Source organism: Lingula anatina, chromosome 7 (assembly GCF_051362555.1).
Source record: "Lingula anatina isolate TDL-2025a chromosome 7, LinAna3.0, whole genome shotgun sequence".
NCBI lineage: Eukaryota > Metazoa > Brachiopoda > Lingulata > Lingulida > Lingulidae > Lingula > Lingula anatina.
The window spans coordinates 12,521,565-12,538,673 of NC_141773.1; the positions used below are offsets into that span (position 1 = coordinate 12,521,565).

The 17,109-nt window shown below is 36.3% G+C and overlaps 1 protein-coding gene and 1 long non-coding RNA gene across 2 annotated transcripts; one reads left to right on the forward strand and one right to left on the reverse strand.

The window, feature by feature from the left end:
- Nucleotides 1-3: 3 nt before the first annotated feature.
- LOC106180901 (tubulin monoglutamylase TTLL4-like) lies at nt 4-7,795 on the reverse strand. Its single transcript, XM_087017936.1, has 14 exons — nt 7,492-7,795; nt 7,191-7,313; nt 6,791-6,883; nt 6,311-6,415; nt 5,951-6,036; nt 5,099-5,290; nt 4,760-4,842; nt 4,453-4,581; nt 3,937-4,044; nt 3,391-3,492; nt 3,028-3,162; nt 2,472-2,588; nt 1,473-2,140; nt 4-1,074 (listed from the first exon to the last, which is right to left on the reverse strand). The coding sequence occupies exons 1-13, from the start codon at nt 7,565-7,567 to the stop codon at nt 1,978-1,980; spliced, it is 1,512 nt and encodes a 503-aa protein (XP_086874062.1). The 5' UTR covers nt 7,568-7,795; the 3' UTR covers nt 4-1,074; nt 1,473-1,977.
- Nucleotides 7,796-13,991: 6,196 nt separating this feature from the next.
- On the forward strand, nt 13,992-15,161 carry LOC106180911 (uncharacterized). Its single transcript, XR_001240158.2, has 3 exons — nt 13,992-14,089; nt 14,325-14,423; nt 14,761-15,161. It is a non-coding gene; the product is annotated as an uncharacterized LOC106180911 (long non-coding RNA).
- The last annotated feature ends 1,948 nt before the right edge of the window (nt 15,162-17,109 follow it).

Genomic DNA, 17,109 nt, shown 5'->3' on the forward strand with positions numbered 1-17,109 from the left:
CTGTTTCGTATCTTCACAATGGTTTTTAATATGCGTGGTGACGGTATAGAGTTTCAATGTTTATAGGACTACATGTATTATGTCAAGCGCTCTTCACCTATGTTCATGTTCGAACGTTCACAGCTGGATGCCTTGTGAGAAAGCAGGTCTAAAAATATACGCATTGCCCTTGTTTTGACTATATAACTATAGCTGTTCATAAGAGGTTGACACTCTAGAATTGTGAGGTTATTCATTGTACGAGTATGTTTATTGTTAGATTGTTTGCGCGGTCTCGCTTCCGCTTCCTTATATGAAATCAGCAGTCAATGCACGAAATGACATAAAAGTACGCCGTACACATGAGTGCGATATATATAAGTACATCATAATGACACATAAGTACATTGTAGATTTTTAAAAGTGCAACGTAAAGGCCTGTTTTACAGGACAGGCGCACTGAATATGTAAACTCAAGTATAGAGTCAAAAGTTAGATATCCAACTACCGTGTACCAGTGGGTTATGCATGAGTAGCCGTCAAAATAATATGTAGGAGACCGCGTGTTCACAGTTTGATTAATATGTAGCGTATCTGTCTGCAGGTGCGATTTTCGTTATTTAATTCTCACTTAATTTCTCGAGATAAACATGAAAACTAAAATGAAAACTTAAAGAATCGCCACAAAAAGGGAAACATTTACGTTTTATATTACTGTTACAACCCCCCCCCCCAAAAAAAAGAAAAAAAAAACAATTATACAATACATGCAGTTGTATAGTTGTATACATATACATACAGTTATCACAAAGGCTTATAAAAAGAAACGAGGCTTAAATTTTATGTGGACAAACCAATCTTTTAATTCACACCGTTATATGTGCCCGTTGTCTGATCTTTTACAATGTCATGCTCTTTAATCTCGGAGATATTGTCATCCTTTGTAAAAAGTCAAATGTAGCTCCTGGAATTACTTCGTTTTAATAGCCAGAAAGATGTTTGGACTCTTTACAGTAAGATTCCAGTAGAGCTATACCTTCTTCTTCGTTACCATGGTATCGTTTTATCCATTCATGAACAAGAAGATTGTGATATCTGAAAAAAAAATTTGAGCAGTGGGCGGTAAAAGTCACACAAACATACATTCCGGGCCCAACAAAATTAATTGAATTAAATCAAAGCGCTAATAAATGAATATCGTCGAATTATAAATAACCACCATCAAATGCAATACTATGAAGACGCTTTCATCTTTTTTATTATACATGAAGCGTACCCCCAACTGGTGTCGTTATATAGCTTTATCGAGATATCTTGCCCAAAACTGGCAATGGCTCTTCCGTTTTATTTATGAAATTCACCATACCATTTTCAAAAGTGAAATTAATTTTGTTTTCATTTCTTTAAATTTATTTTAAAAGAACAAGAATTGTCGGAGGACAATAAATAGGTACGCATAGATTGTTACAGTTGTTCATTATTCAGTGCATTACCTGGGCTTCTCAAAGTATTGGTCATATTCTGTGTCTAATCTTGGGAAAATCCTGTCGAAGCCTCCCCGCCTTTTGTTCTCATCTATTGTGTCAACCAGAACTCGGATATCATCCGGTGTTAGCGTGTCCAGTATAGTTGACAAGACTTTCTTTAAAATATAAATATACCCCCAAAAGAAAATTGAATAACAGAAAGATAAGGTGGCGGTTATTTATATATATAAATAAACTGACATATATGATCAATTTTTGTCATTTACACGCCCCTCCTTTTCTCGCTGATGTGTATGTTTAAATACGTTCAGTCAAAGATGTTTGGCCCTTAAGCTTATTCTAAGGTAAATGAATTTGATGGAGGGTGGACCCCACTGCTGCGTGCTTCCTCAGTGGCATGACACTGATCATGGTATGTTTTTACGCATATGGAAGGAGCGAAACAAGACCAGGCATATTTGCAAAAGGCCAAAATCAATTACCGTGAACGCCTCATATACTGGCCCTAATATTATCCCTGACCTTTAACTTTCGGTATTTTTTTAAGAGTCTGCGGACCACTTTGCTCCTCATAGTGCTCACTGTAATACTTATGTTTAGCTTGTTCCGCGTTGGACAGATTCTTTGTCCACCAACGCTCGTCTAGCAGCAAGTCAGGCGAAACACTGGGCCCGCTGAAACCAAATCATTATCAAATATTGTTTAAGCCCCAACATTGGGTTTGCCAAAGTGTTGTGCCCCGAGCAGTGACAATTAAGCCTAGTGTAACTGACCATGGTGGTTAAGTGTTACATGTAAAAGACTCAAAGTTACGAACAGCAGTTAAAGTTTTTTTCATATAACAGCGAAGCTCAGTATTTGGCAGGTTGATAACAATTAAAGATAAGAATATGACCATAAACGTCTCTTGTGTCTCTTATTGCATAACACTTGCCTTTTATTCAAGCAAGTTTAGGCAGTCAAAAAAGCAAACCACGACCATGGAATCTGGTATTATTGCTGTACCTTTCTCCATCATTATCATGATCTTCTTCCCCAGGTATTCTGTAGCCAGCTAAGTTCAGCATATCTCTGCACATAGGATCAAAGGCGGGGTGAGGATTACCAGAGTGTCCCTGGATACTGGAAACAAATATATCACTTTATTTCACGACTTATTAAGATGTTTTAAAAGCAAACTTTCACGCGTTTCAGGATTTTTTTCTGCGAAGTGTACATGACCTAGCTGCAGATATTTTACCGATCTCTCGAGAAGTACTGAGAATGTTAGACAAGTAATATGTTTTTTTCTCCATAGGTAAATGAACAGGACACAGTAAGACACGTTTATAGCAGATATACGTGATTGAATCTTTGTACTTTGTAAAAATATCACTTCAAGGAAGCGCTAAAACTTATAAACGTCATTTTATTGCTGGTAATGTGGCCCTCCAGCTAGGTTTATACAGGAGTGCAGCTTGGTTTATACATTATTTATACATGTAGTATCTTACCCAGGCGCTATGTTGACCTTCAGGACCCAAGATTTCATGTTCTGTCCAGCAGTATACCAAACACTTACCCAGGTGCTACGTTAACTTCCAGGACCCAGGGCTTTAGGTTCTTGTCCAGCAGTATATCAAAGCCGAACAGTTCATGTCCACTGTATTTGCTCAGCAGGTACCTCTGTACTCCCTCAAACATATCTGGTTCCCCGCTGTTTAAAAGTATGAGAATAACCGTCACTGTACATTTAGGACTCAAAAACATCTGCCTTTCCTTATTTATTTACTTATTATTTACTTATTATTATTATTCAGTTGCTACAGGCAACAGAGAGGATAATTACTTTTAATAACAGAAATCAAATCGAAGGGTGTACTACCGGCGATAAACATGTGCATCAACCTTTAGAAAGAGAAATGTAAATTTAAAATAAAGTAACCTGATTATCGTCTTTAATGTGATGTCTTTGATCTCCTCCCAAATCGGCTCGTGGTCGGTTCCATCTTTAGTTTTCAAATGCTCCCATAGCTTATTAAATGACCTGACAACAATAGAAATAGCGTTTAAACTATTTCAGCACTATAAATGCAACAGTTGTTCCAGATATACACCGACGTTTTAAAAACTGGATGACGCGAAATATATAATTAATGCTCTTAATTTGACAACTCTAGCCTATATCAGCCGCTTAGGAAAATGTATACTTCTCACTTATATTAATATATAATAATTTTAGTATTGGAGTATGTCAATGGTACCGATAGGTGGGCCAATGTTGGGAATTTACGAGATGCTTGGTTGTCTGGTTGTTATACATAGTAAAATCAAATATGTGGGTAACCTTTTAACGATCTACATAAATGCAGGTGACACTTTGTTTCGTCAGGGGAGTATAGATGTTTGCCTTTAGTTGCATGTAACACCAGGAACAATTACTTGCGAATAGTAACGTGGGGGAATTCTATGTACAGTATAGCACACTTACCATTTGTGTCCAGTTTGCATAGAGTAACGTAGTTTGTAGTCCGGGTTTTTCTTATTCACTTCAACGTTAGTGAGATGGATAGTTTCATCAAAGGCGCGTGTTGTAAACCTAAAATTAAAATATTTATATAAATAAACTACACTGGATTGCAACCGTACAAGATGAAGAAGTAGCTTTATGAGGCAATACAGTCTCTGTCTTTGTCAGAAATCATCCCGGTTTTGTGTTCTTGACTTGTTTTGAAAAACAAAGATATAAGACAATATAAACATTATTTCATGCACACTCTGCTCATATCTGGCTTCCCCGAAAAGAAATAAAAAATATACAGATGCTCAATAAAAGTTCCTTTCATGATCACACAATTTGAAGAAAAAAAATTAAAAGACATAATATCTTTGAAGACTGCACGATCAGTACAAGTCATTAATCATTGTATACTTGCGACATCAAAACTGTCACGATTGCCTTACATGAAAAATCAAAGAACTTAATTGTTTATAAACGAATACGTACTTCTTAGTAGCAAATCTGACAAGGCCATCGCGGTACACATACACTCTCAGTGGGTCGACGCTTGTGACGAGGACTAAAACCCGCAAGTCAAACTTATATCCATTTATGAGAAAGGGGTTTGGAATGTATCTGGAAATGCACGAGCACGAGCCTCAGCATATATATAGTTTTCAACTTAAAATAATTTGTAACAAACGAACAAAGAAAAAAAGCTTTTCCTCGTCAGAGGAGGTATGATGAAATCAGAAATGTAGGCCCAATTTATTTCATTGAAAAGTGGTGGCGATATTAAAGGAGTAAGACATACCTTTGCGCGACGCGTCTATGTTGTAATGGAATCTGTCCAAACTGATGAATCACTTCAATGCCTTTGCCTCCGTAAAAACAATACTGGTGAATAAAAAATGATCCCTTGTGAAAAACAATTAACATATGTCAACACTCAAAATATACCTCGTACTTTACTAGTTAATTTCAAAGATTTAAAATTCAATAAAGACTGACCCGGTAGAACTTCAGACCTCCTTAGTTCGACCTACACCTGAAAAGTTTTGCCGCCACATACGAGCTAGGTTGTACTTATCTACTACTTCTTAACCCAAACTAAAGAATACTTTAAAAAATGATTTTCATTTAACAATATTACCGGTTTTAAAATCCACAGCTGGTTCTCTGGTCCGCTCTCCCAAGCCTTCTTAACTGCTTCCATCTCGTCAGGTGTCAGATAGGTAGGTGGGTGAAAATTAAATTGTTTACCGTGAGCCATCTTCATTTTTCGCATCTTATGTGCTAGTTTATCCTTACAGCCGATAGACCAGTTGTTTGGTAGATGGTTATACTCAAAGAAGGAAAAATTAATACCTCTTATTTGTAATCGAACTGTCTCTTAGGTTAATACATTTTGTAGATTTTTACCATTGCATTTCGTTCAACTACTTACACATCACGATTTTGCATGTAATGCATCACAGAAAGATAAATCATCATTAATATTGATAAGACCGTAATCTAATTACCCTTCGCCCACCGCACAAAAAAGAACTGGGCCCCGAATCTCGAAAGCATCGTGTATTGCGAATCGCTATATCAAACAGAGACTACAATGTATTATATGGGGCGGGTATGTGCGAGTTATGGAATCGAGACGCTTGCGCATGGTCGCAATGCCCGATGCTTTCGAGATACGGGGCCCTGAGGTTTTATAGTGTTTTACAGTGCATCAGTGCATTACTGTACATTTAAAGGACTATATTGTTCTGTCCGTGTTTAACAACTGGTGGGGATGTTCTCATTTCTATTGGTAAAGGTATGAACATTAAATATCTTTTATATCATGTACATCAACGTGTTGTAAACATCATTGATGTTAGAAATCCGTTAACACTAAGAAAGTGTTGCATAAGAATATAATTGTATGACCTATTTACATATACAACTGTATCTGACCTATCGATAGAATTAACTTTTGAATTCTGTGGAATTAACCCGTTCGTATTACCTTTTTATTGGGTGTAATGGTTTTGAACATGTGTGTTTCACTTGGTGGGAAACACCCGGTGTAGCGCCCCACCCACATGTTATCATCTGGAAATGCACTGTTGTTTTACTAAGTAAGATTTATAAAGCAGTTTGCAAATGCAAAGCTGTCACTGGTTTAATTAGACGCACTTTAATAAATAGATGAACACGAAGGACCACCAGTAATACTTTCTCTAATTACCTTTTTTAAATAAAAGGGTTAATTTTCTATTTGATTTCAACATTGAAATAAATAGTTATTTATCTACCTTTTAAATGAATCCCAGCACAGGTAGAATTTTGTTTTTTAAACATGTAAGAATCATGTTAATGTACATACCATCAGTGAGGGTGTATCCAGACGCGAACGCTATGGAAGATATGAGAGGAGAGCCGGACTTGTACCAAAACAAACGACTCTTGATGCTATCTGGAAACGCCTCTCCTACAGCAATTAATGCAGGCAAGTGATAAATATTCACTTAATGCAAATTAATGAAGCATTTGATTCTGTTTAATTATGTTGCGAATAATTTGATTTTCTTCAAATTTGGGTCGCTTATCTTGTTTCCAACATACCAGCGTTTTCTTTAATATTTTACTCCAGGAGACACTTAAGATTGTTAATCTGACTGCATTAAGCGAAGATCCCCTAGGAGTTATAATCTTAGCATTAGCTAGGATGACAGAATTCATTGTAAACGACCCCTAACAAATACAGGTTGCACCATAATAAATGGAGAACTTAATGAAATTAAGTGTAATGGTTGAAAATGCATATAGCATGGCACATAAAACGCAACGGTGAATTAGAACTTACTTTGTTGTCCAGGCAGCACAAAGTTAATGACAGGTGGAACATTAGAGAACAGGCTGGGTATCAGCGCAGGCAGTAAAGGCTCCTGTACCTTCCCTGAAATGGTTTTATATTGAGTAGAATAAATGATAGTGCCCTATGACTGCAACCTTTTTTTTTAAATTTCGGAATAAATTATTTTGAGCAATGAGGGTATAATGATATTTAAGACTTTTCAAATTGCACTTTAACAAGTAAGTATACAAAATAATTTATAATATAATATAATATAATGAGATAATTATGAACAGGGATAAAATATATATATGATGGATGGATTCTGCAGCAGTGCCTGTAACAATTAATAGAATAAAGAAATATACATTTTCGAAATCAAACGCCACATTATTTTCTTCTCGTTTACCTTTAAGTGGTGTTAGTGTGGTGTCACCAGCATGGATTTGGGAACATTCCTCTTCACTTGTCGATGTCCTTTTTAAGCAGTGGTCAACTTTAGGTTTTGGGTCTGCACATATCACTTCATATACTTTTCAATGAAAGGTAATATAATCTTTATAATTTTGGGAAAAAGGGTTAAAACTAGAATACTTAACTACAACAATACGCGTACTATCTCATTGTTTGTCGCACATCTAAGATGATACAATATTTCCACATGTCTTCAATTACAAAATTACAGCAGACTAAATTTAAAAAATACTTACCTTTGGAATAGCCAGGGTGATCAAAAGGAGTAAATATAAATACAGCCCATGCTACAAACGTCTTCAATTGAGCCATGTTGTTTTTCAACTGTCACGCTGATGGGTAGGAAATTTAAGTACCTCAGTGACCCTATAATTAGGAAAGGTTAACCTGCTGGTAGCGGTGTTTAACATTCCGTCACACGCTGGTAACCACACACAGTATCACGAAGGCATATGTAGTAAATAATGCACTGTCCACGAGCCCGATATCACGATGCTATCGTGTATTTCGGGCGAGGGGGTAACAGCTGCTTTATTTGTTATACATACAAAGGGAAATCGTGCGTGTTCTCCACCCAACCCCACTAACTTTGAATACATACCACGGGGCTGATATCAAAACAAAAGGATTGCAGGGACAGATACAATGAATGAGACGGAGTGACTGCCACGTGCGAAAGATGGGCAGGAAATCAGCCAACTACTCACAGAAAACCACTGACCCATGTCCCTGTCAATACACACGCAACCACAAACCATTCACGCAAATGAAAATGATTGGACGGTGACCGCAATTAGGCAGTAAACGCGGGGAAAGTCCATTCTTTGATATCACCCCATGCGCACTTTGCTCAACCAGGGCTACAGATTGATTTTTCACTGGATATTTGAAGATTCTGTGTGGCCCATTTTTCCTCTGTGGCCCCATGATGTAGTTAAATTTATTTATTTCCGTGACAATGCCGAATATATACAAATATAATACAATAATGTGAATATATAAGTAACGGCCCAGCCCTATGGGCTTACAAAGTCACCGGTTACCAAACATTAGTTATATTGAAGCTTCTTTCTGACCTGAAAGCAGTTAAAGAGAAACCTCGCTGTGCTTCTATGAAAATCTGTAAAAAGCACCTGAGGTCTCTCTTTAACCTCTTCCAGGTCATGAAAGATAAGATCACCCACTTTTACTTTTTCAAACCATTTTTTCCTTAAATTTTTATAAATTGGACAATCAAATAAAAAATGATACTCGTCTTCTACTTTTTTTGTGTTACAAAGAATACATAGTCTGTCATCTAATTTTTTTGTTAACAAAGCGGCCCGTTTCTACATATAATGGAAGAACCCCTGATCTAAATTGGGCCATGATCGATCTTTCTGCAGCTTTTAAATTATACTTAACATAATTTTCCACAACGAAATTTTCTTTTTCTTTTCTATAGACCCTTAACTTGTAATGCAAAAGATAAACACACACACACACACACACACACACTGGTGGAAAAGGTTGTCCCACCTCCAATGCCATGTGCTTTTATTTACAAATGATCAACTCACAGGTGTAAATTGAAATAAACGGTGCCTTTTATTCCAGATGCAATATCCATCATGATAAATGGTACAAACATACGAAATAGCGTCGAAGATACCCATATTTAATATCATTAATTCACATTTATAACATGTAACCCTTCAAATGCCATGTTTCACTGTGATTTCCAGAGGCGGATTTAGGCCGTCTTCTAGGTCTTCCGGAAGACGGTCAGATTTTTAAGTTTACATTGTCGGGCATCTAATGTTTTCTGTCAGAAGACGGTCAAAAATGGAGGATGGATCAACAAAGATAATTTGGAAGACTGTCAGAAAATATCTCTGGATCCGCCCCTGATTTCTACAGAGGTAAAGAAATGCATGTCCATTAAATTGAAAAGACACCACCAAATATCGCCAAATTCACACACAATTAGCATTAAGATACGTTTCTCCTACACCATTTTTATGCAGGCAAATGAGAAATATTCACTTAATGCAATTCAATAAAACGTTTGATTCTATTTAATTATGTTGCCAAAAATCTGATTTCCTTCAAATTTGGGTCCCTTTTCTTGTTTCCAACATATTCACCAGCTTTTCTTATATTTTACGCATCTCCAGCTCGTTATGTAACCTGTTAATCTGACTGCATTCAGCTCGGGTTCCCGAGGGGTTATGTAGTTAGTTAGTTAAATTGATTTATTTTCGTGACAATGCCGAATATACATGTATACATATATAATACATAATACAATAATATATATAGTGTGCATAAGCTAGGATGTTAACATAAAGGTCAGGTGCCGTGTGTGTTTACCGCGTGCTGCAATTATGTACTGATAGCAGCGTGCCTTGTTTTAAACAAGGGCAAGGGCAACAATTCTGTTTTGTGGGATATTGTTCTTCTGAAGGGCTTGGCGGAGTTGGTCCAGTTCATTAAGAGATTGGTGTTCCTCGACTCTGCATTGAACACTCCAATTCATGTCACAGGTGCTCAGTAGAGTTAACATCGGGGCACAAAGCTGGTTGCCCCATCCTCAGAACACTAAGGTTCTTCAGCAAATCACTTGCCAAACGAGAATTGTTAAAGCAAGTGTGCTGACACGATGAATAATAATAATAATAATATATTAAGATTGCAACCCAGTGGGCTGAAGTTGTACATAGAATGTTAAAAACATTATAATGATAATAAAATGTTATATTTTTGAGTGAAACTGAGTTAAAATACTGCTACTTGAACTTTAGCATTACTTTACTGAGGATAAAAGACAACATTATAGTATTGGAAATTTAAAAGTGCATATGGAATAAAAGATCATCGGAATCTATTGTATTTATTATTTGTACTTAAAAGATGATTTGATTGCTCAATGAAAATGTGATTCAGTTTGCCAGAGGGTTCAGTTATTTTGTAAAAGCCCCCCTTTCACTGGACGGCGTCCTGTGATATTGCCCCTGTTTGAGAGTAAAAAGATTACACTTAACGTGCCGATAACTGACCGATCATTGAGCATTCATTTTGCGACCAAATCAATGCTGGTGCCTCCTATCTACGACCACAGTGATGGACGCACAAAGGACACAGTGTAAAGGCCCCTTAATGGCGGTGAGCTGCAGATAATTATCTGAAAATGGTTGCCAAAATGCCAAACATGATGATCGAAGTTTTATTTGACTGTGCGCTATGACATTTAGTAAATGGTGCTTTCCAACCTCTAAGATAATTAAAAGTCATTAAAGCTATCTAGAACAAATGTATCCTAACTGTACACGGTTTTCGTTGCTTGAAATAAAAAGCAACCTGAAATAAATAAAAACATAGTTTTTTCTTTACAAAAACATAATGAGCAACCACGGCTACCAGTATTTTGATTAACTGTATTACCACTCAATTTTTGGTGCGTCAGTAGAAACGACACGATATAATTGGATTATCATTCAGTTGCATCATTCTGCTGTCTGTCATAGTAAAGACTGGAAGCGAGGGGATCTTTGACGGTTGGATGTATTCGTCAAGTGGAAGTGCTTTTTAAGGGAAAGTACTAACCCCTCGTTTTCGATCGAAAATGCTAGTTGTACAATGTTGCTAATGTAGATTCACTATATACATGTGATCATATTCCATTATTGCATAATGACATTTTTATTTCAAAACAATTGTAAAAATGTGCTCGAAGCAACAAACATCACTGTTATTATCATCATCACCATTTAACACACAGGCTAGTAATCCGAATAACTATCTAATGTGGCATTGATACTAGTGATGCTTGTGATCCATTGTATTACTTATGTTTAGAGACTATAGTCATTATAATCTGACCATCGGAATCCATTCTGTATCGGTACATGAGAGTAATGAACGCAATATAAGTTTTATGTAAGACGTAAGATGTAAAATGTTTTTTTTTTTAAATAATGGTGTATTTTTAAAATGGTCACAGTAAATATTCACGATGGATAATCATAAAAGCAACTTCGACACTAACATATAGTACGTATTCGCGACAGAAAAAGGCAACTAACACACTGTTGGTGCAGGAAATGGAGAATAAACAAAAAATACTTAAATGCGCAAAAACTTATTTATTGGGTTTTTACGACCACTATACTGCAGATAGTTACAAATATTCAAGCTCTCCGAACAAAAGGCATCATTTTATAGCTAAAAACAACCAATATTGCCAAACATACAAACCTAGCTGCCAAAAACCCTTAAACTAGGTGAATATATTTTTTTCTGCGACCACTTTAATGAAAATAATGCAAAAAAAGACATCAAAACTCCCCAGAACGAAAGACACGGACACAGCATCTTATTTTTGAAGTCTGTCTTTCGTAATCAAAAAGGCGGCTTTGTTTTTAAAACAACACATTTTGATTTCAGACAGCAAAGATGATCAGCTATTTTTGATAATTGTTTATTGCCCAGGATTACATGCAGTTACAGCACATTTCTTTTGAAAATGGACATATGGGCATCAACAGTGTCCTTCCTTTTGCAAACTCTATAAATAATCTGGCCAGACACACCATATCTAGGGGCTATCTGGGAGAAATGTACACTGTATACCCTCCTCCATCAGAGTAGCAATTTCTTTTCTTCCTTCACTGCCGGCTCCTGTACGTTTGCCATGGTAGGAATGTGACAGCCAGACGTATATTACACCTTTAATGACAAACTTTATATCGTTAGTAATGGATGAAAATTCATCACTGGTTACGCGAGCAATTAACCGCGAATCACTTTTTACGATCGGTCCTCCAAGCCAAATAGTGCAGTCTTTACACAGGTGGTGCATTACTTCTTTAATGTTGGTGAATTGCTTGGAATAGTCACAGTACACAAAAGACAACTAAGACACTCTTGGTGCAAAAAAGAGAGAATAAAACCAAAATACTTAATTGCGCAAAAACGCATTGAATTGGTTTTACAACCACTATATTACAGATAATGCAAATAATACATCAATGCTTTCCGAACAAAAGGCATCATTTTATAGGCAAAAACAATCTTGTATAATGTGAAAAATAGACACTTGGTTTACAAAACCGCCGATCTTGTCTAGGAACAAGAACGTCACATCATTAATTTTGATAGTCATTTATCGCTCAGAATAGTAATAGTGCATATCCACCGTTGAAAGAGCAACTAAGACACTCTTGGGGCAGAAAAAAGAGAACACAGCATATTAACTCATCTGTTAAAAAGCTTTATAATTTACTGATTTTTTGCGACCACTGTAATACAAAAATACAAAAATACATCAAATCTTTTCAGAACAGACGGGTCTAAATTTTCCGAAATGTACATGTGTCTGTTATGGTTTGTTAAAATGCAACCTGATAAATTAAGTCACAGTTTGTTTTTACTAAGGATACCAGCATCTTTGGATGATTGTATCACCACTCAATTGTGCCACTAAATAGAACATATAATTGCACTATCAACATTCAGTTGCCTCATTCTGCTCTCCGTCGAAGTGAAGACTAGAAGCAAGGGGATCTTTTAGGGTTGGTTGAATTCGTTAAGGTGAAGTGCTCATTAGGGTAAGTTCTCTTTTTTGGGAGTTAACAATAAGGGAACACAAACATGGCAGATAAAACTAAAATTTATGTACATTTAGAATTGGCAAGCCAATTAGAGAATGAAATTACCCCATAAGCATTACATCTGGACCAAAGCAAAGCGTAGAATTCATTAAGAGGCAGAACGAAAACTGGAAAAGGGGATTCACCCTATGTTACTATGTTCACACAACAAGATTAAATGATAAGAATTGTTTGCAATATAGTGCTTTAAGAAATGTGAAAGAGATCATTTATGCCAATACCAAACATCGGTAGTCACTCAGCCATAACGACTCCTGCAGTTTTCAATCAGAAATGTTATTTGTATTGTGTGAATAATGTATTTATTTAATGAAGAAAAACATTTGCCTCTATTGTACGATTGCATTTTCCAATGCGTAAACAACAGATATTTGTACATCATACGTTGTATTTAGTATTCCGGCTGTAATTACAGGATATGGTCGGATCCATAGTTGGCATCCTGGTGGCAGCATGTCTAACAGCTGCTGTAATTAAAGAAACAGAGGCGGTTTGCTGCAAAGCGGTTACAGGAGGTTTCTGCAAAGATTGCACTGTTGTAAGTTATCAGTTAATTTGCAATTCCGTGTTGATATGAATACATCAGCCATTGGTTTACTGAGCAACTCTGTTGTTTATGATCAAATGGACATGATTATTTTTGAATATTTACATATTAACTGTGCTTGGGAAATGAGACGGCAGCATGGTGAAATAGCAATAAATGGCAACCTTTTATAGTGGACTACCACAGGGAGGATGGAACGCTGCCATAGTTTCCAAGCCCTCAATGCTATCTTTGTGGTCATCAGTGCTTTACATTTCGAGTGCTTTCACATCCCTGTTAAATTCACGCGTTTAGACTAATTTAGTGAATAAACATAATTTACAACCATTAAGTTGCTCTAACACAAAATATCACATCATAAATTATATTTTCTTTTCAGTAGCAGTACTCTAAAGCCATTCTGTTCCATGTCCCGGCTCCACACGCACACAGATTTATCATAATATGTAGCGTAGATCTAGCAATATGACATTTAAAAAAGGATTGAAGAAATGGACCTAACGGTGAACAGATTTACTTAGTGCTGTTGTCATTCCAGGGGACCCCGTATTGCGGGTATCAGAGTTGCAATATTTTTGGCTGTGCTTGTGGCGGGGGATGTCGGAGAGACTGTGGTTACAGGTTAGGTGGTTACGGGTGAGTTTTATGAGAATTGGTCGATGGTATGAACACAATACCTAGTTATTATAATTTTATTAATGCCGTGAACTATAAATGCTTAGTACATGCAGAGCACACCCTTTTTGAAGAATTACTGCAGAATAAAAAAATATCTAAAAACCCTTCACCTTTTTTTCGCTTAGAAATCATTACCTCAATATACTTGTATATGGCAATGTTCTATCTTTGATATCTAAAACTTTTACAAAAGGACAACCATTATGGTTTTTGAGAGAAACCGACCGTCTACATGCACATGCACCAACAAGCGATCAGTGACAGATGAAGCAAGTGACACTGAGAGAGACAGGTACTAGTATACGGGGGTAGAAGGGGGGTAGAACTTGTTCCCTTAATATTAAAAAACATATACACATGTAAATCTCTTAAACTGTTTACTGTGCATTGGGCGCTTTTTGTGTATTTTAATCTCATTGTGTAACCATAAGGCACAGATCGTATGTTGGAGAAATATATTTTCTTTTTATGTTTCTCAGTTCTAGAATATTTACTTTTCTCAATCCAAGACGTTTTTCTAAACATAATACATACATGTATCAAACATGTTTGCACAATTAAACTTGAAAAATATTCCAACAGTATTTCCCTTCAAAACAATTTTGTCTCAGAGATGATCACATTTTCAGGGATGCTTTGGTCGAAAAAAGAAGCATGGACGCAGATTCCATCGCCATGGCCGGAAACTAAGATGATTCGGGAAATTTTGGCCTCTTTCTTTAGAAATCGAGCTTCAGTGGAGGCATATTCACGTTAGCTTTGATTGTACCGCGTTATATGATATTCAATTTTTCATTTGATATAATAATATTAGATATTATTATATCTACTAGCCAGAACAAACGCTGCAATTTGTTTTCTTACAGAGTGATATACACCGTGTTACAATACAAATGTAGACGTAAAATGGAAAGTCGTGGATTTTCGTTCTATACACATATATGCTTAAAAAAGGAACACAATCGAGAGCATTCAAATTTATCTTTTGAGACTTCAGCTTGTGTAAAGCTCCTCTATATTGGTTTTTGGTGTTATTTAGCTTTTATTCTTAATCTCATGTCCGGTTCGTTCACATGGTGTAAGTTTATTTATCTGTGCAATAAAAAAAACTATTTGGAACTTAAATGGGACGTTTTCAGAATTTGAAAAAAGGCTAACCAGTCTGGGTGTAACTCTATGCAACTGTGCGCACCGTTCCCTGTGAAAGAATAAGCTGTCTGGCAATGTCTGTCTTTTTGGCCTCATTCTAGCACAGATGAACAATTTTATAAAACGCTGTTTGACTCATTTTACGCACTACAAAACTGACCGAAGGCAAGCTAAAATCCAAATTCTTCTATGCAGTAGTAACCGATATATGGATACTTTTTGTAACAGTACCATGCTTCGCCAAAGCCAAGCTCTGGCCAGCCCAATGAAGCACTTTCCAAAGAAGTCACGAAGGGCAGAGAATAAAAGTTGCATTCACAAGTCGCGTTTCTGTTTTTTTTATTTTTTCCCTTGTAATAATAATAATAATAATAATAATAATTTATTAAGCCAATAAAATACAAATGTATAAAATCGGGAATCTTTTGCCCTGTAGCACGCGCCATTGAAATATAAAGAATGAAAATTAAAATTACATGATAGAGTTGAAAATAGTTACTGCCGAAGGATAAAAGCTATTTAAAAATCGCTAAGCCTGAATTGCTAGGTAAAAATTTAAAAAGGGTATGGGCTGGATGGGAACTGTCTGTCATTATTGATAATGTTTTCTTTTTAGTCCTGTCTGGATATATAGTATGGACGGGAGTTAGATCTGTTCCAATTACAATCCCTGCAGTTTCGACGATCTTTTCCAACTTGTTCCTCTCCTCCACAGTTGCACGTCCATACCAAACAGTTACTGAATAAGTTAAAATACTCTCTAAAACACACCTGTAAAAGTTCGTTAAAATAAACACATTTCTATTAAAAGCTTTCAATTTCCTTAAGAAATACATTCGTTGACGTGCCTTTTTCAATAGCTTCGTGATGTTATCGCCCCAGGTTAACCTATTATTCTTGTGGATTATATTCATTTAGCCTACGCATTTTTGTAGCGGTTTTGTTAACAATATTCCATCTGCCCTTTGAAGATAAGATTCATGACCTTAATCTATGTGAACATAAATACCTTATGATCCTAATTTTTTTAAATGGGGATCGGGCAATTAGGGCAGAGAGTGTACAATATATTTGGGGATTATGACCACCAATTTTTTTCTTCGGCCTGATAATGTTTCTTCACGTGCAGCCAATGCAACAATAGGGTTTTTATATGTGACCCAGATACAAACCTCCCAATGGCCAGCTCACTCCCTAGATCGGGACCTTATTTAAAAAGTGTGGGATACCCTCGGAAGTGTACAGCTGAGGGATAACCCTGCAAACAAAAATGTTATCATACTATCTTTGTATGTGGAAAAACGTTACAGAAGTTTTGATTCCACCCATAAATGCTTTTAGTGCGTCCTCCAACCTGTACAGAGTGCTAAAATGTGACCTTGATTCTTTACTGTCGTTAAATGATTCATTCTTTTTTTAGTGAAAACCATTTTAGAAGTTGAATAAAATACAATATGGTTCATGACATAATTTTATTTATCATTCTTCACATTGTATTAGAAGTGAAACTTGTTTTCTCGGGAAGTATATACAATTCTCCGTTGGTGATGTTTATAAAATATTATATTGTGCACAGAATATAGTCAGAATTTTGCCTGTGATTTCAGATGATAACCGGGACCCCGTATCTCGAAAGCTTCGCTTATGGCGAGCGGGCGAAAGCATGGTGTCTTCTCTCTATCCCATATCTCGAAAGCCTCGCAAATCGCGGTACAAATCTTGTGTTGATGGAAGCCAGCAAAAATCCTCACATCCCCAAACACCAGTATGTGATTCCATAAACATCAGTAAATGATATAGTGGAAAAGGTAGAAAATGCGTAGATGTAT

Excerpts from the sequence above, each read along its gene's own strand:
- LOC106180901 (XM_087017936.1), bottom strand. The coding sequence starts at position 7,567 with ATGGCTCAATTGAAGACGTTTGTAGCATGGGCTGTATTTATATTTACT. Across the intron at positions 4,843-5,098 it reads AGCTGTGGATTTTAAAACCG|TATTGTTTTTACGGAGGCAA; the intron begins GTAATATTGTTA and ends TTTATTCACCAG. Across the intron at positions 3,163-3,390 it reads ACATTAAAGACGATAATCAG|CGGGGAACCAGATATGTTTG; the intron begins GTTACTTTATTT and ends ACTTTTAAACAG.